Genomic DNA, 16166 nt, shown 5'->3' on the forward strand with positions numbered 1-16166 from the left:
CGCGTGTTACCACCAGTCGTAGCCATACATGTGCAGCTAGCCGCAACTCCAGCCGCTGTTTTTAGCACATGAGTCGCGGGCGCATTGCAGGCTGGCGGCGCGGTCAGTATACACACGGAAATAGAGGAGATATACTTGTGAATTGTCCATTTTAGTAACGATGTCAACCCAATCTCTTCTGTCGTCATTAATTCGTGCCACTATTCTGTTGCCATTGTTTTATGTCATAAATGGACGTAAGTAACTGTTGGTTTCCTTAATCATGTTTTCTCTATCGGCCTTGTGTGTGTGTAGGTTGTGGCTGTCACGGACGTGTATAATAAAATCTGGACTCGCAATGCCCTTAATCAGCTTATAGAGATCATTGAATCCACTCGCAGCCATTTTACCGAGCCGAATACAAAGCTTTCCTGGTAATGCCCGCCTTTGTTCTTCCTGACGTCAATAGTAGGGAGCCAACCCACGCCTTTGTATTCGGCTCGGTAAAATGGCCGCTGGTTGGCTTCTTTTTCATACAAAGGCGTTGCAAGTCCAGGTTTTTTTTATATACGTCCGTGGTGGCTGTGCTTTACTGATGCGCAACTACTCCCAGAACTGGGGTCTGATGTCCGCCCGGCCCCGTTCGTGGGAGCGCGGCAGACGTTGGACCCCACAGTAGGCGTAATGCGCAACTGGGCCCCCCGGCTATCGTCACGTCAGTCTTTGCTTTAGCCGTGTGTGTTTTTTCTCTTCTAAATTGAACTTTTCCGGACGTGTTTGTTTTCTGAAGAAATCACTGTCTGTATATGAAACTCTAGTTTCAGGGATATTTTTGTTAGCTAGTCTGATATGTGTGTGAGCAATAACAATACTGACTTCCCTGTTGATGCTTCAAGACACAACTGTAGGGCTCAAGATACCGACATGACCAAGGTAGTCCAGTATCTGGGCCCCATTTATGGGGCTATTTTGAAGGTACATCATTCAAGAACAACAGTGTGGTCCCTCTGCTGAGTTATCGTGCTACTACTGTTTGTACATTCTGAACCTATAGTTCCCTCACAATTCAGTTGGTTGGCCATCAGTCTGTGATCTGTTTTCTTGGGACAGTTAAAAAGTGGGTGGGTCTTCTGCAGTGGGGGGAGACTTTGGGGAGGGGGTGGGTTGGTCTAGATACCAGGTCCAAATTTAATGTCCCATAAATCGCATGTATATGATTGCAGAACCTGGCTATGGAGAGCAGCTGTTTGGTACGTTCCGTTTGAAGGCGTACGGGTCGTTTGGCGATGTGACTCTGTTTCATGTTGTCATGCCTCCACACTGCACTACAGCCAATTGGGACATCAGTGTGCTGAAGGACACATTAGAATGCCCCAAGACTTCTGTTCACCTGTAAGTGTTGTGAAGATACAAAATTTGTTGTAGGAGCCTGGCAGTGAGGGATCTTAAATTTGAAAACCAAAAATAAATTTAAAAAACCTAAAAAAAACCCCCACTTTACCGAGTGTATAAATGATACATGTACGGGAGGGGACGAAGAAAGGTTAACAACGCAGCTTATGCATGATTTTCAAAATTGTAAAAATTCACCAAGAAAGAATTTTATTTTGGAAAGAAGTTCTTCAACACAGGAAAAATAGTTTTGTTGCTTTTCAAACATATTTCAAGCCTAAATGTGGAACTGCTCTTTTGATTTAAATGTAATTGTTCATGTCACTTTATTTACTTGGTTATTCTCTATTCGTTTGTTTTCAGAGCATTGCAGCCAGGGAGCCTACCTGTAACCAACCCCTACAACACTAGTTTTCCTCCCCACATCAACACCCAGAGCCAGCGTAATCTCAACTTGTTCACCATGTCGTCTGCCCAACCTGTCCGCATCACCTTTTGGACTCCGACGGCTGGTGATTGGTACCTTGTGGCGTTTTTACCCAGGGGTGATAACAACAAAATAGAACAGCAGGTATGGCATATCCAAATCCACTCCCCTGCCCCCCGCCCCCCGTCCCCCAAAAGAAAAGAATTCTGTTTCTTTGGATAACATTTACAGTTGTTTTCATGTGATACGGTGTCATTGGAAGGTGTGCAGAAATGCTAAGAACATGTATTAGCTGAGTTGATTCAAATAATTGAACCAATCGACTAATTGGCCTCCCGTTAGATCAGATGGTTGACTTTTTGTACCAAATTCCCTCAAAAGTAAAACAAAATGTAATTGTTTGTGTGGTGGTTTACCTTGCTGGGTTTGAGGATGCATTCATCCCCTACTGAAAGGAGCAGGCTGATTGGTGGTTTATTCCCTTAGTCACAGTAAGATCATTTACCTCAAAAACTAGAAGAAAAACTGGAAGGAAGACTAACTTTCAGGCCTCACTGTTGAACATATGCATCATTTTCCTTTAGGCGCACCTGTAAAACAACAAAATAAGGTCGCAACTGATAATGGAATTATTTCCCTTTTTGCTTCACTGATCTTTCACCACTGAATATTCAAAATAGAAAAAACCTTTACAATGCAAATACTTATAAAAAGGTGACATTAGTAATAACTGAAAATACATTGCGTTTGAATACATACATAAAGCAGATTATTACTGGTACTTGCTGAGATAATATGGTGAAATCATCGTTTGGGTATCGTTTTCCCAACATGTAAGTCTGGTTGCTGATTGTGCTTGTCATTTATATGATGCTTTTTATGTCCATATGAAAGGTCTGATTCATGTTTTTGCCCCAGTTTGGCTTTTCATGGAAAACAAAGGGAAGGCCACATATGTACATCTACTGCAGAACCACAGCCTCTTCAAATCCTAATGTGTGTATTGTTGGTTCAATGTTTGCACAAGTTCGATGCCACGCCTAGCGGCGATAGACACGGCAAATCAAACAGGGTCAAATTCCACTCTCTCCATGGACTGTTCTTAGCACGGCATTGAACGTGTTGTGGGCATACTTGAGATTGGTCGTGTAAACTCTATTTCATTGCCGTGGACTGTAGGCTTTTTTGGTACCGTGGTTTGTTGGGTTTTTATACGATTTGTAATTCCAAGTCCCATCAGAAATTCTGTAGAATTAAGATCTGGCTTTTTTGGTTGAATTAAACAAAAATTGTGTTAGTTACACGTACTTATTGCATTTACCAGAGCTTTATAAGGAGATCACATTTTTGTTCTAAACTGTTTCATGTTAAAAACATTGAGAATGCTGGCTTACTGTGTGGTACATCATGCATCTTGTAGTCTAACGGAAAATAATGTACGTCTATGTACATTGCAGGCACTGGTTTGCCATTTAAATGTTTGTACACAGGTTCAGAGTGTGGATGTGTATGAGGTATCATGGTTGAGCTGGTACTCTGCACAAATTCTCATTGCAGCTTTAACATCCTGGCAATAGTGTGGATATGTGCACCAGTGTGTAGTATTGATTTTTTTTTTATTTCTATGCTAATGTAAACTTCTATTCACAGTTAAAGTGATGTCCTTTTCAAAAGCTGGTTTGGGAATACCAGATACTTTAGAATGACAGTTGTTTTGTGTTATGGGGGGGGTGCAGGAAACAGGGATGTAATCTAAAACTTCCGGTTCATACTCAAACTTCATTTTGGCATCTTAGTTTGTGTTAAATTGGTATGACATTTTGGAGGAGTTCTTTAGTACATATGTTTGCCATGGGAAGTTGGTCGCACATCAACAAATTTGCATTTTGAACAGTGCATGTCAGTGGACAGCTGACATTTTTGATATATTGGGACATTCCATGCGATAGAAAGAAGAAAGGATTAATTAAAACTGCCACTCCAAATACACCTACGCATCTTTTTCTCTGACAAACAGACATCGGGGATACAGCCAGCAAGGAAAATTTGTTAACCATTACCCACAATGCACTGAAAAAAGGCCTTTCCATGGCAGCCTGTTTACGGCTCACTGCATTGCAAATCACCGGTATTGAGGAATTATTTATGGGAAGAGGCCGAAGGGACTAGCTGGTGACTTCCCTCGGGGGCGTATTTCTTTCCAGACCCAAAAATAAGCATCAGAGGCAGCCTCAGACATTTTTGGATGGCTAGGCAGACTTTATCCATTGCTGGAAAACAGCCCGGAATCCTGATTAAGAATGCACGGTGTGTTTTGTCTGTGTCACGTGCAGGGCCTAGGGGGTCACACCTGTCGGTACTTCATCCAGATGGGCGTGGCTTACTGGCAGGCGGAGGATATTAAATCTCTTAGCACGCAAACCAGAACAACTGTAGAACTGGCGACAGAAACAAATTATACAACAGCTATGTACAGGTGGGTGTACCGGTAAATCCCGAAAAAAATATTGCGTATTCGTGTCCCGATTGTACACACATGTACTCCCATAGACCATGTCTCACCCATTTGAAGATTTGGGTCTAACAACACAGTTGCCTGCTCTCATGAAACCCTGATCATAGTGTTTCATCATTATAGTCCATAAGCTATAATTAGAAATTTAAGTGATTAGATTTTTGTTACAAAGTGGTAATGCACACTGCACAGGCTTATCTTACCTTAAAAGACCAAAAAATTGCTGTGTATCTGGTTACCTGACCCAACCTAGAAATCATGCGGAACCTATATCTTTTTATTTGACAAATCAAAATATAAAAACTTATGGCGCCTTGCCCCGAGCCTCATTTTGTGTACATCGTCCTGTACATTTTATTGTTTAAATTTTTTTTTGCACGAGATGGACGTCTCTTGTGTGTTTGTATTTCAACAATCAGCTGCTTTACTACTCAATCACAGTGCTAATGTGTAATATTGACGCACACATGTACAGTATTAATCTGACACTGACTTAGTACTGGTACCTGTTACAAATATACGCACCCCCCCCAATACAGACCATCATTCGACCCTAATTTTTTGGACTATAAAAATTTAGAGTAAAAGAAAAATATTTTACCCAACCAACCACCCCAGATTATTGTTATTAACTAATTGTTTGTTTGGCCTTATGAATGTTGGTCTCACTTAATTTACCTTATTACTGAATTTCAAACTTGTTTAATTTGTTGTTTTGTCTTAAAAGTGTATCTGAAAAGATAAGTCTCATGTTGCTATGACCCAATGAATCATAGTAAGTTACAATGCCTTACTGTGAAAGTTATCAATTATTCAAACCAACGATCGAAGCGAAGCGGCACAAGATGGCGAACTTCACCGTGAATACACGTAAAACGTTGTAATCGCTTTGGCGCCATTTGAGCAAGCGATATGCCTGCGCAATGCACATTTATGCACAGGCGCAGGCGCTGCAGCAGCCACGTGCACCTGGTGAGCCTGTGCCCAAGCATTACTGTAAACTGCGCAGGCGTATCGCTTGCTCAAATGGCGCCCATGGTAATGACATCTTTTGGGCAGAGTTATCCATCTTGCGCCTTCGGCGCTATATGATCTTTGATTCAAACCACTAACAGGTCCTGCATTTGCTTTGTATCCTCAGTTGTGAATTGATCAGAGTCAGATTTTCTTTGTCCTGTATTTTCCTGTAGGTTCTACGTTTCACCCTTGACCAAATACCTGACTTTCTCCTACCAAGACTGTCAGGTCGGGTCAGAGTTCAATCAAACTGAGGTCAGCGACCCCTGCCCTGTGGCCTTAAGAGTTGGGCCCGGTGCTCTGCCCAGTGTGAGGACCCCGCCGGTCCTCTGCAAATCCAACACGTCGTGTTCAGTGCAGTTTGGGGAACCGTTGGCAGACACTTGGTACTACGTCCGTCTTGATTTGTCATCGCTGGATGAACCGACTTCAGCCAATTTGAGTTTAGGGGTGGAAACACAAAGTAAGTCATTTGCTTATTAAAAGGGGACAGTATTTTACAAATAACGAATATTTATGAGTGCAGAAGTAAAAGTAACTTTGTAAGGGAACAGATTAAATGTTACCAATGGGCAAACATACAATCTGCTACTGAATAAAGATTATTCTTTCCATTGCTCAAATGTTCAATATTTAGTATTAGTTTATACCATGCTGCAGCCTGAATATGTCCTCTTTGTGTACAAATCACGGTTTTACTCTTTCAGCTTGGCATGAAAGTGTTACATGTAGTTTTCACATACTGAGCTGCGGCTGAAATGTCTAAGTGCGTTGCTTCTTCCTTTCACGGGTGTTGTACAGCATACTGTGCATGTGTAAAGAGCCACCACTGCCTACTGCACGCCTAGTTCAACATTAACAGTACCGGGCATTGTTTGGCTTAGAGTACTCAGTACTACAAAATACCAAGTAACACTCTGAGCCTGAAGGACCTAGCGCTACAAATTACTATTTCTGGCTCGGTTTATTCCATTGTTACATATACAGAGAGCAATGAAACCATGCATTCATAGTGCCACAGCACTGTATGGTACATTGTCTTCTCTACTGTATTTTATGGCTTCAGAGAATAATAATGTCATGTCCTCTTACAAGCGACGGGGCTGAGTACTACATTTTACTACTAAGTAGTACTTTATAGCATTCGGGACTGTTAGGGTTAAAGGCACATTGACTGGGGTATATTGAACTGTTGCACTGTTGAATATACTGAAGAAGTCAACTGCGTTTGATTGATGATCCTTCAATCAGGTGACAACGAGTTATTCGGGTGTGGTATAAAAACTCAGAAATGGACTGTAAATGGTCCATTGTTGTTGAAACTGAAACTTATGAAAGCAATAGTTTTGAATTGTTAACCCATAAGAATTGGGTACTTATTAAGAAATTAACCACTTCATGCCGGGTAAAAAATTCTCTTGAATTACAGGCTGCCGGGCGCTTTTTAATGATTTTGACATTTGTATTCACCATACTTTTATAGGAAAAAATCACCCAAGGAATGCATGTCATGTAAAGGGAGTCAGAAGGCAATGAAGTGTGGCTGGGTGCTTTAAAAAACCGCCATTGTTATATTTATTATGGTGTTACTTTATTTCGTCTTTATTCGCCCTCAGCCCTGCCAGGAACGACAAACAATGGGCGGGCTGGGCGACGCGTTCGTCGGCCAGGCTGGCCTTGAATGCTGCGGTACTTCATGCCATTGTACTTCACAATAGGAGGATTACAGCCTATGGTGACTCATAGCAGTCAGTCTGGTCCCCACATGAGGCCGCCCGGCTGTGTGGATCCGAAAAATGTGGCCCATATAGGGTCACCCAGCACTAAGTGGTTAAATATCTTCAAGCAATTTGTTTTTACTGGGGTTTCAGTTGAGGTCAGTCACAGGGCCCATGGAAATTCATCACAAAATATAGGAAAAGTCTTGGAAAGGGAATGATTATTAAACCTTTGAAATTTAATCCCATTGGCAGGTTCTCTCTACCGGCAATATGGCAAAATCTGAATGCATTGTTTTTTTATTTCTTTGTGGAATATGAGGATTCTCTGTCTTCTGTTTGCAGAATGCATGGAAGAAAACATCCAGGTTTTTCCTGTTTCCTCCGAGGACATGGAATTGCGGACTTTGGTGTTGAACTCAAATGCCAGTCTCATTTATTCGCCGGTGAATCCTTCTGATAACGGCTCTGCCTTCCTGCACCCTGCCTCAGAAGAGAAAGAATCGGAACCCGAATCCTACCCGCCGGCGTCGTTCACGAGGGGACTCTACCTCTCCCCTCTGTCCCCCCACCCTCCTCCCGTCTTGTCCAACTGGTGTCCCCCCGTGCTGCCCCTGTCCTCGGCGCAGCTCGGGGGCGCCAGTCCCTTCAAGAAGTTCATCTGGAACACCCCCAACGCCACTGACGGGTTGCCGGTGTCCCCAGACACGCCGGTGGTCGTGAAGTTTGAGCTGGACCTCCCCCAGGACATCGGAGGCAACTTAGTGATCAAGGCTGACGTCGCCAACAAGAAGGTGCCTTAGATTTTTACACCTTTGCCCAGCTTCCTGTCCTGCATGAGTGCTAGCCATGGGACTTCCGTGCAATGAAGTGGCATAGATATTGTACATACATGGCCACCCCTGCTGATCATAACTGGGATTAAAAGCTCTGAAGCAAGCACACCTTATATTGAATTTCACCATTTACAGATTTTTTTGCCCCTTAACAATGAAATGTAAGAAGTCAGTAATAACTATTTAGACAGCATGCGTAGCTAACTGTGCCACTCAAGACGCCATGGCAGTTACTACCCCTGTTCCTCAGGCCACACCTTTGTATACTCCATGGTGGAGAGACACAAGTTTGGGGAGAAGATGACTTGCCCTAGAACCCGCCAGAAAGCCAACTGAATTGAGCCCCTTGCCACTTACCCCCCAATGGAGAGTCAAACCCTGACCGATATTCCCCACATCCACAAATTAATCATTTAAGTTTCCTTAAATTGCTGGTGTAAACGCCCATAAGAATTCTGTTTGAATTGGTTGGTTTACAGGACCTCCCGGGGCAGGCTTTTGTCACCCTGTGTCTGAGACAAGGTGGCATACCACCCCTCAATGGGACAAATATATCCTGTGATCCAGAGGATAGCTTGACATTCAACAGTCATTCTGCCGATGCTGCATTTCCCTGGATCGTACCATTTCCTGCACCGGGGGTGTGGTATCTGTCGTTGGAGTCTTGGTGTAAATCTGGGGCGGGGTAAGTAATTTTCTCACATTTCTCCTGATCAAATCAAACTGATTGTTCAACTTTATCAGCGGTTTTGGAAGCAATTTAAGCAACTTTTTCCTTGTGGATTTAAAGCTTGCTTTTGCTGTCTTGTTTCATAATGGTCTCTTAGAATTAGAGGCTACGTTAGCACAGAATTGGCCATTAAGCAACACTGTGGAATGCGGCCCTGACCGTGTACGTCAAAGGGGTTCACACTGCCTTTTTTTACCAACTGAGTGCAGCGTGGTAGTTCAGGGTAAGGCGTTGTTTGCCAATACCTGCACCACAAAGTTGATGGGGAGGGGGTTCCATGAGGACCACACATTTTGCCCTGAGGTGCTGCGCCTTGAGCACTCTCAAACACAATGTGCATTTCTCTTTCAGTGAGCACAGTACAATTTTCATTTCCTTCCACTCTTCCGCAGTGTTGTGCCTTGCAATGACACCGCCTACGTCCTTCTGGACATCGGTCTGTACGGATGCATCGATAATTGTGGGGAATATGGTTCCTGCCACAGTGCCATTGACATGGGAATTCTGTACTACTACTGCAAATGCTCAAGAGGTAAAATACCCCCTCCCCTGCCGTCCTGTCCCCTCCCCCAAACAGTACAAGTGAAAAAACATTATTTAACTCAGTTGTAAACTTTCACTGGACTAAGAATTTATAGCATATACCAGGCAAGATATGGGACGGAGGGGTACCCCCCCTTACCTGTCCAATCCCTATACACACTCTAGACTATTGTTACCTAACACATCCCCCCTGAAAGTCTGTAAAGAATTCCTGAGATTCCCATCAAACAATGACCAACACAAAGTCGGGGGGGTTCTCTCCGTCCCATATCTTACTTCAAATGTTAGAGCAAGACCTGGAAGTGTTGTTTGCATATGAAGTAGGATATGAGATGGAGAAAATGCCCCCCCCCCGCTTTGTGTTGGTCATTGTTTCACTGAAATCTGAGGAACTTTTTGAGACATCCAGGGTATGTGTTAGGTAACAATAGTCTATGGTGTGTATAGCGATTGGACATGTACGGAGGTACACCATAGTCTCATTTCTTGCTTTGTATAGTTGTTTGAAGCTTTGCATGACAGAGTAGTACACAGAGAGGTATAGGAAGCAAACTTTTCAGGAGGAGGTGTTGGCTCTGAGAAGCGCCGGTGCTCACCATCTTGCTGGATTGATAACCAGTGAGATCTAACCTTTTAAAGCTTTTAACGTGTTCTCTATCCGTTGAGCTTTATGGCTTAGTGGACTCTAGCTGAAGGAAGAGTGGCCCATTTACATATGCCCAAATGTCAACCCACCAAGTTATTTTAGAAAGGCATACATTGTTCAAAGATGGCCGTGGCACTGAGTTTGCCACAAAATTATTTCCAGCTATCATTTAAAAAGAAAAATGATATAAAAGTCATTTCCCAAATATGTTTGTGGTGACGGAAAATACATGTGGGTCTCGTAAAACCTCCAACACAGCTCCGACGTGCTAAAGTTTCCTTTCTGTGCTGTTCTGATATCAATTCCTTTTAGAGATGTACATATAAAATAGGACAAGGCTTGAGGAAGATTCTGCTGGGATCAAAGTTTGAGGCCCCGTAACTTTTCCGACCTCTTGTTTTTATTGGCAAATGCCCGACATCGAAATATACTGGTATCTTTTTTTTGTATTGCCTCCTCACCAAGGCTACCAAGGCTGGGGATGCACGGATGACTCGGAGGCGTGGTCCCAAGCTTACTTTCTGACCAGAGTCCTACTGCTCACGCTCAGTAACCTCTTCTTCATCTTCCCGTTCATCCTGGCTCTGGTGCGCCGCCACTTTGTCCCAGCCATCTCGTTCTTCTGCACGCTGTTCTTCTCGTCGGTGAGGGCAACTGTTGCATTTTTCAATGTGTTTTGTTTTGGTTTTCAAATGGCCACTAAGTAGGCGAAGGGTGCAGCTTGGCAGCATTGCTTTCTAAGGCTGTATGAACAAGTATATGCCAAAAGATGTGTAAACCTGCAACAGTTGTCTGTAACAGTTTCATGTAAGGTCATGTTAAACCCCCTACAACGTTTTTCTCGTCGCTTCCTTGATATTTTTACCTTTTTGAGAACCAAAATTACTGCATAGCACGTGAGGGTTTCAGTGCACACACACCTCCAGGTGTCAGTTCTGGAAACCAAAATGGTTCAGAGTTTTCACAAATTGTCTCCACGTGACACTTGCCTTTTATTTCGTGATAACAGTAACAAATTACACAGCACGATTATTTTACTTGCTATATTTCAGTTTTACCACAGCTGCGATGCCGACAGCCTCTGCATCATGTCCTACAACACCTTGCAGTTCTGTGACTTCTTCTCAGCGTTCATGTCCTTCTTTCTGACGCTGATAGCCATGGCCCGGCTGCCGGTGTCCCTCCGACATTCCCTAGAGATCCTAGGTAAGTCGAGCAGTTTTCTGTAGCGTGCTTTTTTCTGTGCTCAGATGGACAGTTGCCGCTTAAGTCAAGCGCATTTAAAATGACTCGGCGATAAAGTGACTATTTATGCTTGTGTTCAACAAGGGCCGAGATTGCTGACCCGTCAGGCGTTTGACAAATTTAGTGGAATCCACCTAGGAATTTCCATTTGTAGTTGATTTTATATTTGTGTGGTTTCAGGTGCATTTGGGCTGGCCTTGGGAACCACTTACAACCGTTTTAGCTTGTGGGCGGCTGCCGTGCCAGTGGGAGTAGGCATGGGCGTCTTGCTTATATCCTGGGTGAGTTGGTGGAGGAACAAACAGGGTCGAAGACTTCTGAAGTTTGCAGTTAAAGGGCAGTGTGGACACTGTTTTGCAAACATCCCAAAAACGCCGAACTATTTTTTGATAGCTTCTCTGATGGAAAATAGACAATGGTCTCTGCCATTGTTGAGAGGAGAAGACTTGGCTGTCGTTTCCGATTGTCTGGTCAGACACTTGTTTAAAAAGACTTCACTTTTTGTGTCTGTTGCTGTATCTATTACTGGTCATGCATATACTTGGAGCTTAAAGCTCATGTATGAAATTTTCCATAATTTTTTTCCTGACATATCTAACAATTAGCCTGGTCTGCACTTGTTTCTGTTTTTTTTGGTGCCTGTAAAAAAACCTAGCCCCTCAAATTGATCAATTACTTAAACTTACAGCAGAAGAATAAAATGATGCATATGACCTTTAAAATGGCCAGTTGTTGAAAGGACTGAAGTTAAAAAGTTCCCCTCCTCAATTTAGTTGATGTCAAATCTGAGAGTGATAAGCTAGTTTAGTATTTTGTATTTAGGCCATTTGAAAGCCTCAGTATGTGCATCTAAGCTAAGGTCGACCCTAGCAGCTAGCTGCACTGAATATGAACTACCAACCTGGCCCGTCGTCCGGCCGATTGTTAACTACGTCCATCGTGTCCTCTTTTTTTTGTGTGTGTATTTGGACCACAGGCAAGGCGCTGGTACAAGCGTCGCCGGTGTTACCCAACCACCAAGTGGCGCTGGCTGCTGTTCATCCTCCCTGGTACTGCCATCATCATCACCGGTCTCTGCCTCTACGCCTTTCTGGAGACCAGTGACAACTACCAATACGTGCACAGCGCCTGGCATGTTGCCATGGCGATAGGCGTGCTGTTCCTGCTCCCGCCCAGAGAACGTAATGACAAGCAACACTACACTCATATGTCCGAACTGGTCGACATAAACACACTGAACTCAGAGCTAGTCGTCCAGGATGACCCTGGATACTGACCTCTGGACTCTTGACCCCAATCAGTATGGCTTAGACCCATACCATCATTTAAAAAACCGGTTTTAGGGACTGTTTGTGCCAGTCATATCAAATAATCATTAAGACATGTATGAGTTAAAGTTTGTCACTGCTTGGATATGTATTTGCTATTACGTACAGTAAAATGGGTATAGTTCTTAATTCTATTTTTTTAATCATATGGACAGAGAAATGAAAAAGTTGAAATTTTAGTGGAGTTTTTGAAGAAGTCTACCTGCCAGTGCGACAGTTTCACATTTACGATTGCAGAATGGAGTGCAATATTTTAGCCGGCATTACTTGACTTGTAGACTTGGCTGGCTCTTCCGATTCCAGTGTGGTTATGTCAGTCAGTAGCTGTTCCTTTGCATGCTCTTGGTGTTGTCTCACTGGATTAATATTTGAAAAGGGGGAGGGACGACATGCCAAAAAGTGGGGGACGGGCTTTGAAAATACACATTTTAGTGGTTTTAGAATAAGCGGCAAAATAGCTTTTTGGGCACCTGTCTCCATCCCCCCCAGCCATTGGCCAGTTTTGTTCCAATAATACAGTGGTTACTATGGTAACACACCTTGTCCTATCCAACCCTCATACATACCCCATATACTGGCACCCATTGATTGAGATAACACTTTCCTCAGCAAAATGAGCGGGTTTGGCATTCAGACTGCGCATGCTCAAAGTGAAATGCATTTGACGCCATTCCAGAACATCAATACGTGCCTGCAGATCAAGAGGACCATAAGCTTGACCCACATGCTGACAAACGTCCCAGCGGGCACGACTCGTGTTGCTTTGTTCCCAAATGACATAGCCCTTGTGAAGCACAGGCCTGGCTCGTTGAACGAGCGTGTCCCGTCTGGCAATGTGACATTAACACGTTGACCGCCGCGCATAATTTCACAGGGCATTCCATTTGCCAAGCGTTGTATGCATGCGCGCACATGGTTAATAGGTACAACCCCTTAACGCCGGGATTCTTTCAACTGCGACTGCTGGGCTGCGGTATGCCCAGTGTGCAAGCCCTGTCCAGCAGCAGGCCCACATGGAAAACTGCAGGTGCATGATGAATAGAATGTACGTGTGGTATGCACTAATCCTTACACAAAGGCGCGGCCGTCGACGTCTCCCGGAGTGAAGGGGTTAAATGTCTACTTGAACATGAGCGTTTTACACTTGTGCGTCCCCAACACAACCAGCAGCGTATTGTGTTCACACTGATGTAATGGCCTTTCATTTCCTACGAGTATACTCGTAGTGGCAGAATCCTGTACACCTGTTACCAAGAGTGTGCTTGTAGTCGGCAGCCAACATGTTAACCATGCTGTATTTATCTTCTTACACTTCATGCATATAATGTGTCTTATCATCATGGGTGACATTGTTGAGATTTCAGGAAATTTCTCAAACTCAACATTGAAAGTCATGTGTTGTAAAGATGTTCGTGTGACAAATATCACAAATAATGTGTTCTTGTGAGTGAAATGACAACATTATTGGCTCTCCAAGTGTTAATCTATCGCAGCATTCGTATATCACAAATCTAAATTGTAGCTATTTTACTTCCAGGATGCATCAGAAAATTAGCCAATGAGACGGGTGCATTTGGTTCATAAATATGTATGAGGTGTAATGGAGCACCAAAAAAAAACCATGCTCACAACTCTGGCTGACTGTCATCATTTGTCTTGCAATGCAGTTACATCTTGCATGTGTGCCTTAATATTTTGTGCTTTGGTCGTGTACCAGTGTGCATTTAGCAGTTGTTTGATGCCATTTTTTCTTCACATCAAATCATTCAGTGCTGCCCAAGCTAGAGTCAAATTTGATAGTGTCATGGTTTGCCACACTTTTCATGTGGTATAGCACTTCTGCTTAAAAACAGTATCACTGTAGTTTTTCGAAGTATGGACGCATGAGTCATTCCATAAATTTGTCTCCTTTCTGGCACAATGTTACAAATGTTACGTGTCCTGAATGCACTCCTTAATGACTTCTGTCTCTATGAATTATTCCTCCGCATTCAGCTTTTAAACATTAGTTTCACAAATCCACCTGCTTGGTAGAGCGACGGGTACTTATATTTACACAATTTTTAAAAAGCTATACAAAGTAGCCAAAGTCGGCTTTTATTTTTTACATCAGTTACGGGCTTTTTATTTAGTTCCTGCGCTGAACTCCTCTTAAAAGTTAGAAATAGAGCTTAAAAAAGTTCCCCTCCATCAGGTTGAATAGATGTATGCCACTTGAACGACTTAGCTAGATGGCTATGCATCTGTGAAAAATGCATGAAGCCAGCAACTTGTGGCTTCCATTGTCGCATGTATTACTCTTAGCCATAGCCATGTTATTTGGACATAGCCACAAATAACGTGAAACTTTCCAGTCTCAGGTATACAGGTCATAGGCTGTATTATTGTTGTAGTCGAGACCATCATGAGACCAGACACAAAACCCACTCACGTGATCAGTCACAAGACAAGTAGTAAGCCACTGGGTGAACATTGACTAAGGAATGCTTTTTTCGCAATTCAGTTGAATAAATTATGACTTGAGTTCAGACAGGAAGTCTTGTGTGGGCCATATGATGGTTGCATGGGGTCATGCAGCAGTCTGAAGAGGTCTTGACTACAGCACTGAATAGAATAAGATTAAAAACAGGATTTTAGTGTTCAAGCCGGGTAACATTGAATTTTAAAGTATATGTCAATTGGGTTGTATTTAAACCGTCTTATGCCAATTTTAAAAAACTCTGTGCCCAATAACAATTATTACAATTTTGCAAGGTTACTTTATTCTGGCAATTCTGGAAGTTTTGTGATTATTTTCTATCAGTCATTTTAGACAGAGAAAATGCGGGGAGCACAAACTTTATGTTAGTATTTAATTGTTTTCAAAATTTCCTTATCCTGTATGTGTAAAAAATAATATTTTTGCACAGGTGTAGTCAATGATGTATAAAATCTCTGATATGTGAGCTGGTTATTAAAAATGTAAATATTTTGGTCGAGGTTTCACTGTCCTACAGTTGCATTTTTCAGTTGTGAGTTTGTTTTGTCTGTTTGTTGGGTTATTTATTTGTTTTGGTACAGAGCCTGATTACCATGGTTATAGGGCCATGTTGAGTGAGCATAGTTAGGAGGAACCTTGATTACTGACAAATGCCCATTGCAGCGTCACAGATGTCTGCATGTTCATTTCCATTGCTTCATTACTTTTCCTTTACTATGGATGAGCCACATTTCACCCATTTCATTGCTTTACACTTGTGGATTTAAATCATGTTGGTGTGGAACAAGGAATTTTGAACACCCTTGGAAGAATGCCATTAAGGGCAAATACAGTGTGCCATGCGTCTTGCAGAGGGTTAAAAATTCCCATGGTACACACCTAACTGGTTAAAAATTGTTTTGTGTAATACAGCGGCAATAACCACAATACTGATTTACCTCGGACTGTGATCCATTTGAAGCAAGATATGGGTTGGAGAGAACCCCTCCGTATTTGTGTTCAGTGGTCATTGTTTGATCGGAATCTCAGGAATTCTTTACAGACTTCTAGGGGGGATGTGTTAGGTAACAATTGTCTAGAGTGTGTGTAGGGATTGGACAGGTAAGGGGGGTAGCCCTCTGTCTCATATCTTGCCTGGTACACTGTGATCAGGGATGCAAGTTGTACATGCAGCATCCTGAATTCAGGCTTTTTCCAATGTACGCCTGAAATTATTGGCACCATTTATGCATGCAAACTTCTGCATACCTGAAATCCCAGGCTGAAATAACAGAATGTACTTTAGACATCTCTGTTTGATTACCTCATTTC

General features: G+C 42.9%; 1 protein-coding gene across 2 annotated transcripts in view; it reads left to right on the forward strand.

Annotated features, from left to right (window-relative positions):
• Window positions 1-16166, forward strand: part of LOC110977399 (post-GPI attachment to proteins factor 6-like) — an 18175-nt gene continuing 2009 nt past the window's right edge. The window contains exons 1-12 of one of the 2 annotated variants that reach the window (XM_022231486.2): window positions 1-236; window positions 1203-1371; window positions 1735-1942; window positions 4132-4274; window positions 5504-5793; window positions 7394-7842; window positions 8364-8569; window positions 9007-9146; window positions 10269-10447; window positions 10856-11009; window positions 11229-11329; window positions 12025-12229. In XM_022231486.2, coding sequence (XP_022087178.2) covers window positions 161-236; window positions 1203-1371; window positions 1735-1942; window positions 4132-4274; window positions 5504-5793; window positions 7394-7842; window positions 8364-8569; window positions 9007-9146; window positions 10269-10447; window positions 10856-11009; window positions 11229-11329; window positions 12025-12229 — 2320 coding nt within the window. In that variant the 5' untranslated portion in view covers window positions 1-160. Of the gene's footprint in view, window positions 237-1202; window positions 1372-1734; window positions 1943-4131; window positions 4275-5503; window positions 5794-7393; window positions 7843-8363; window positions 8570-9006; window positions 9147-10268; window positions 10448-10855; window positions 11010-11228; window positions 11330-12024; window positions 15372-16166 lie in introns of those variants that run through there. The other variant, XM_022231484.2, reaches the window with a different exon arrangement.

The sequence above is a fragment of the Acanthaster planci genome, linkage group LG12, assembly GCF_054643075.1.
Source record: "Acanthaster planci isolate LZ-2023a linkage group LG12, COTS_SCS, whole genome shotgun sequence".
NCBI classification, from domain to species: Eukaryota; Metazoa; Echinodermata; class Asteroidea; order Valvatida; family Acanthasteridae; genus Acanthaster; species Acanthaster planci.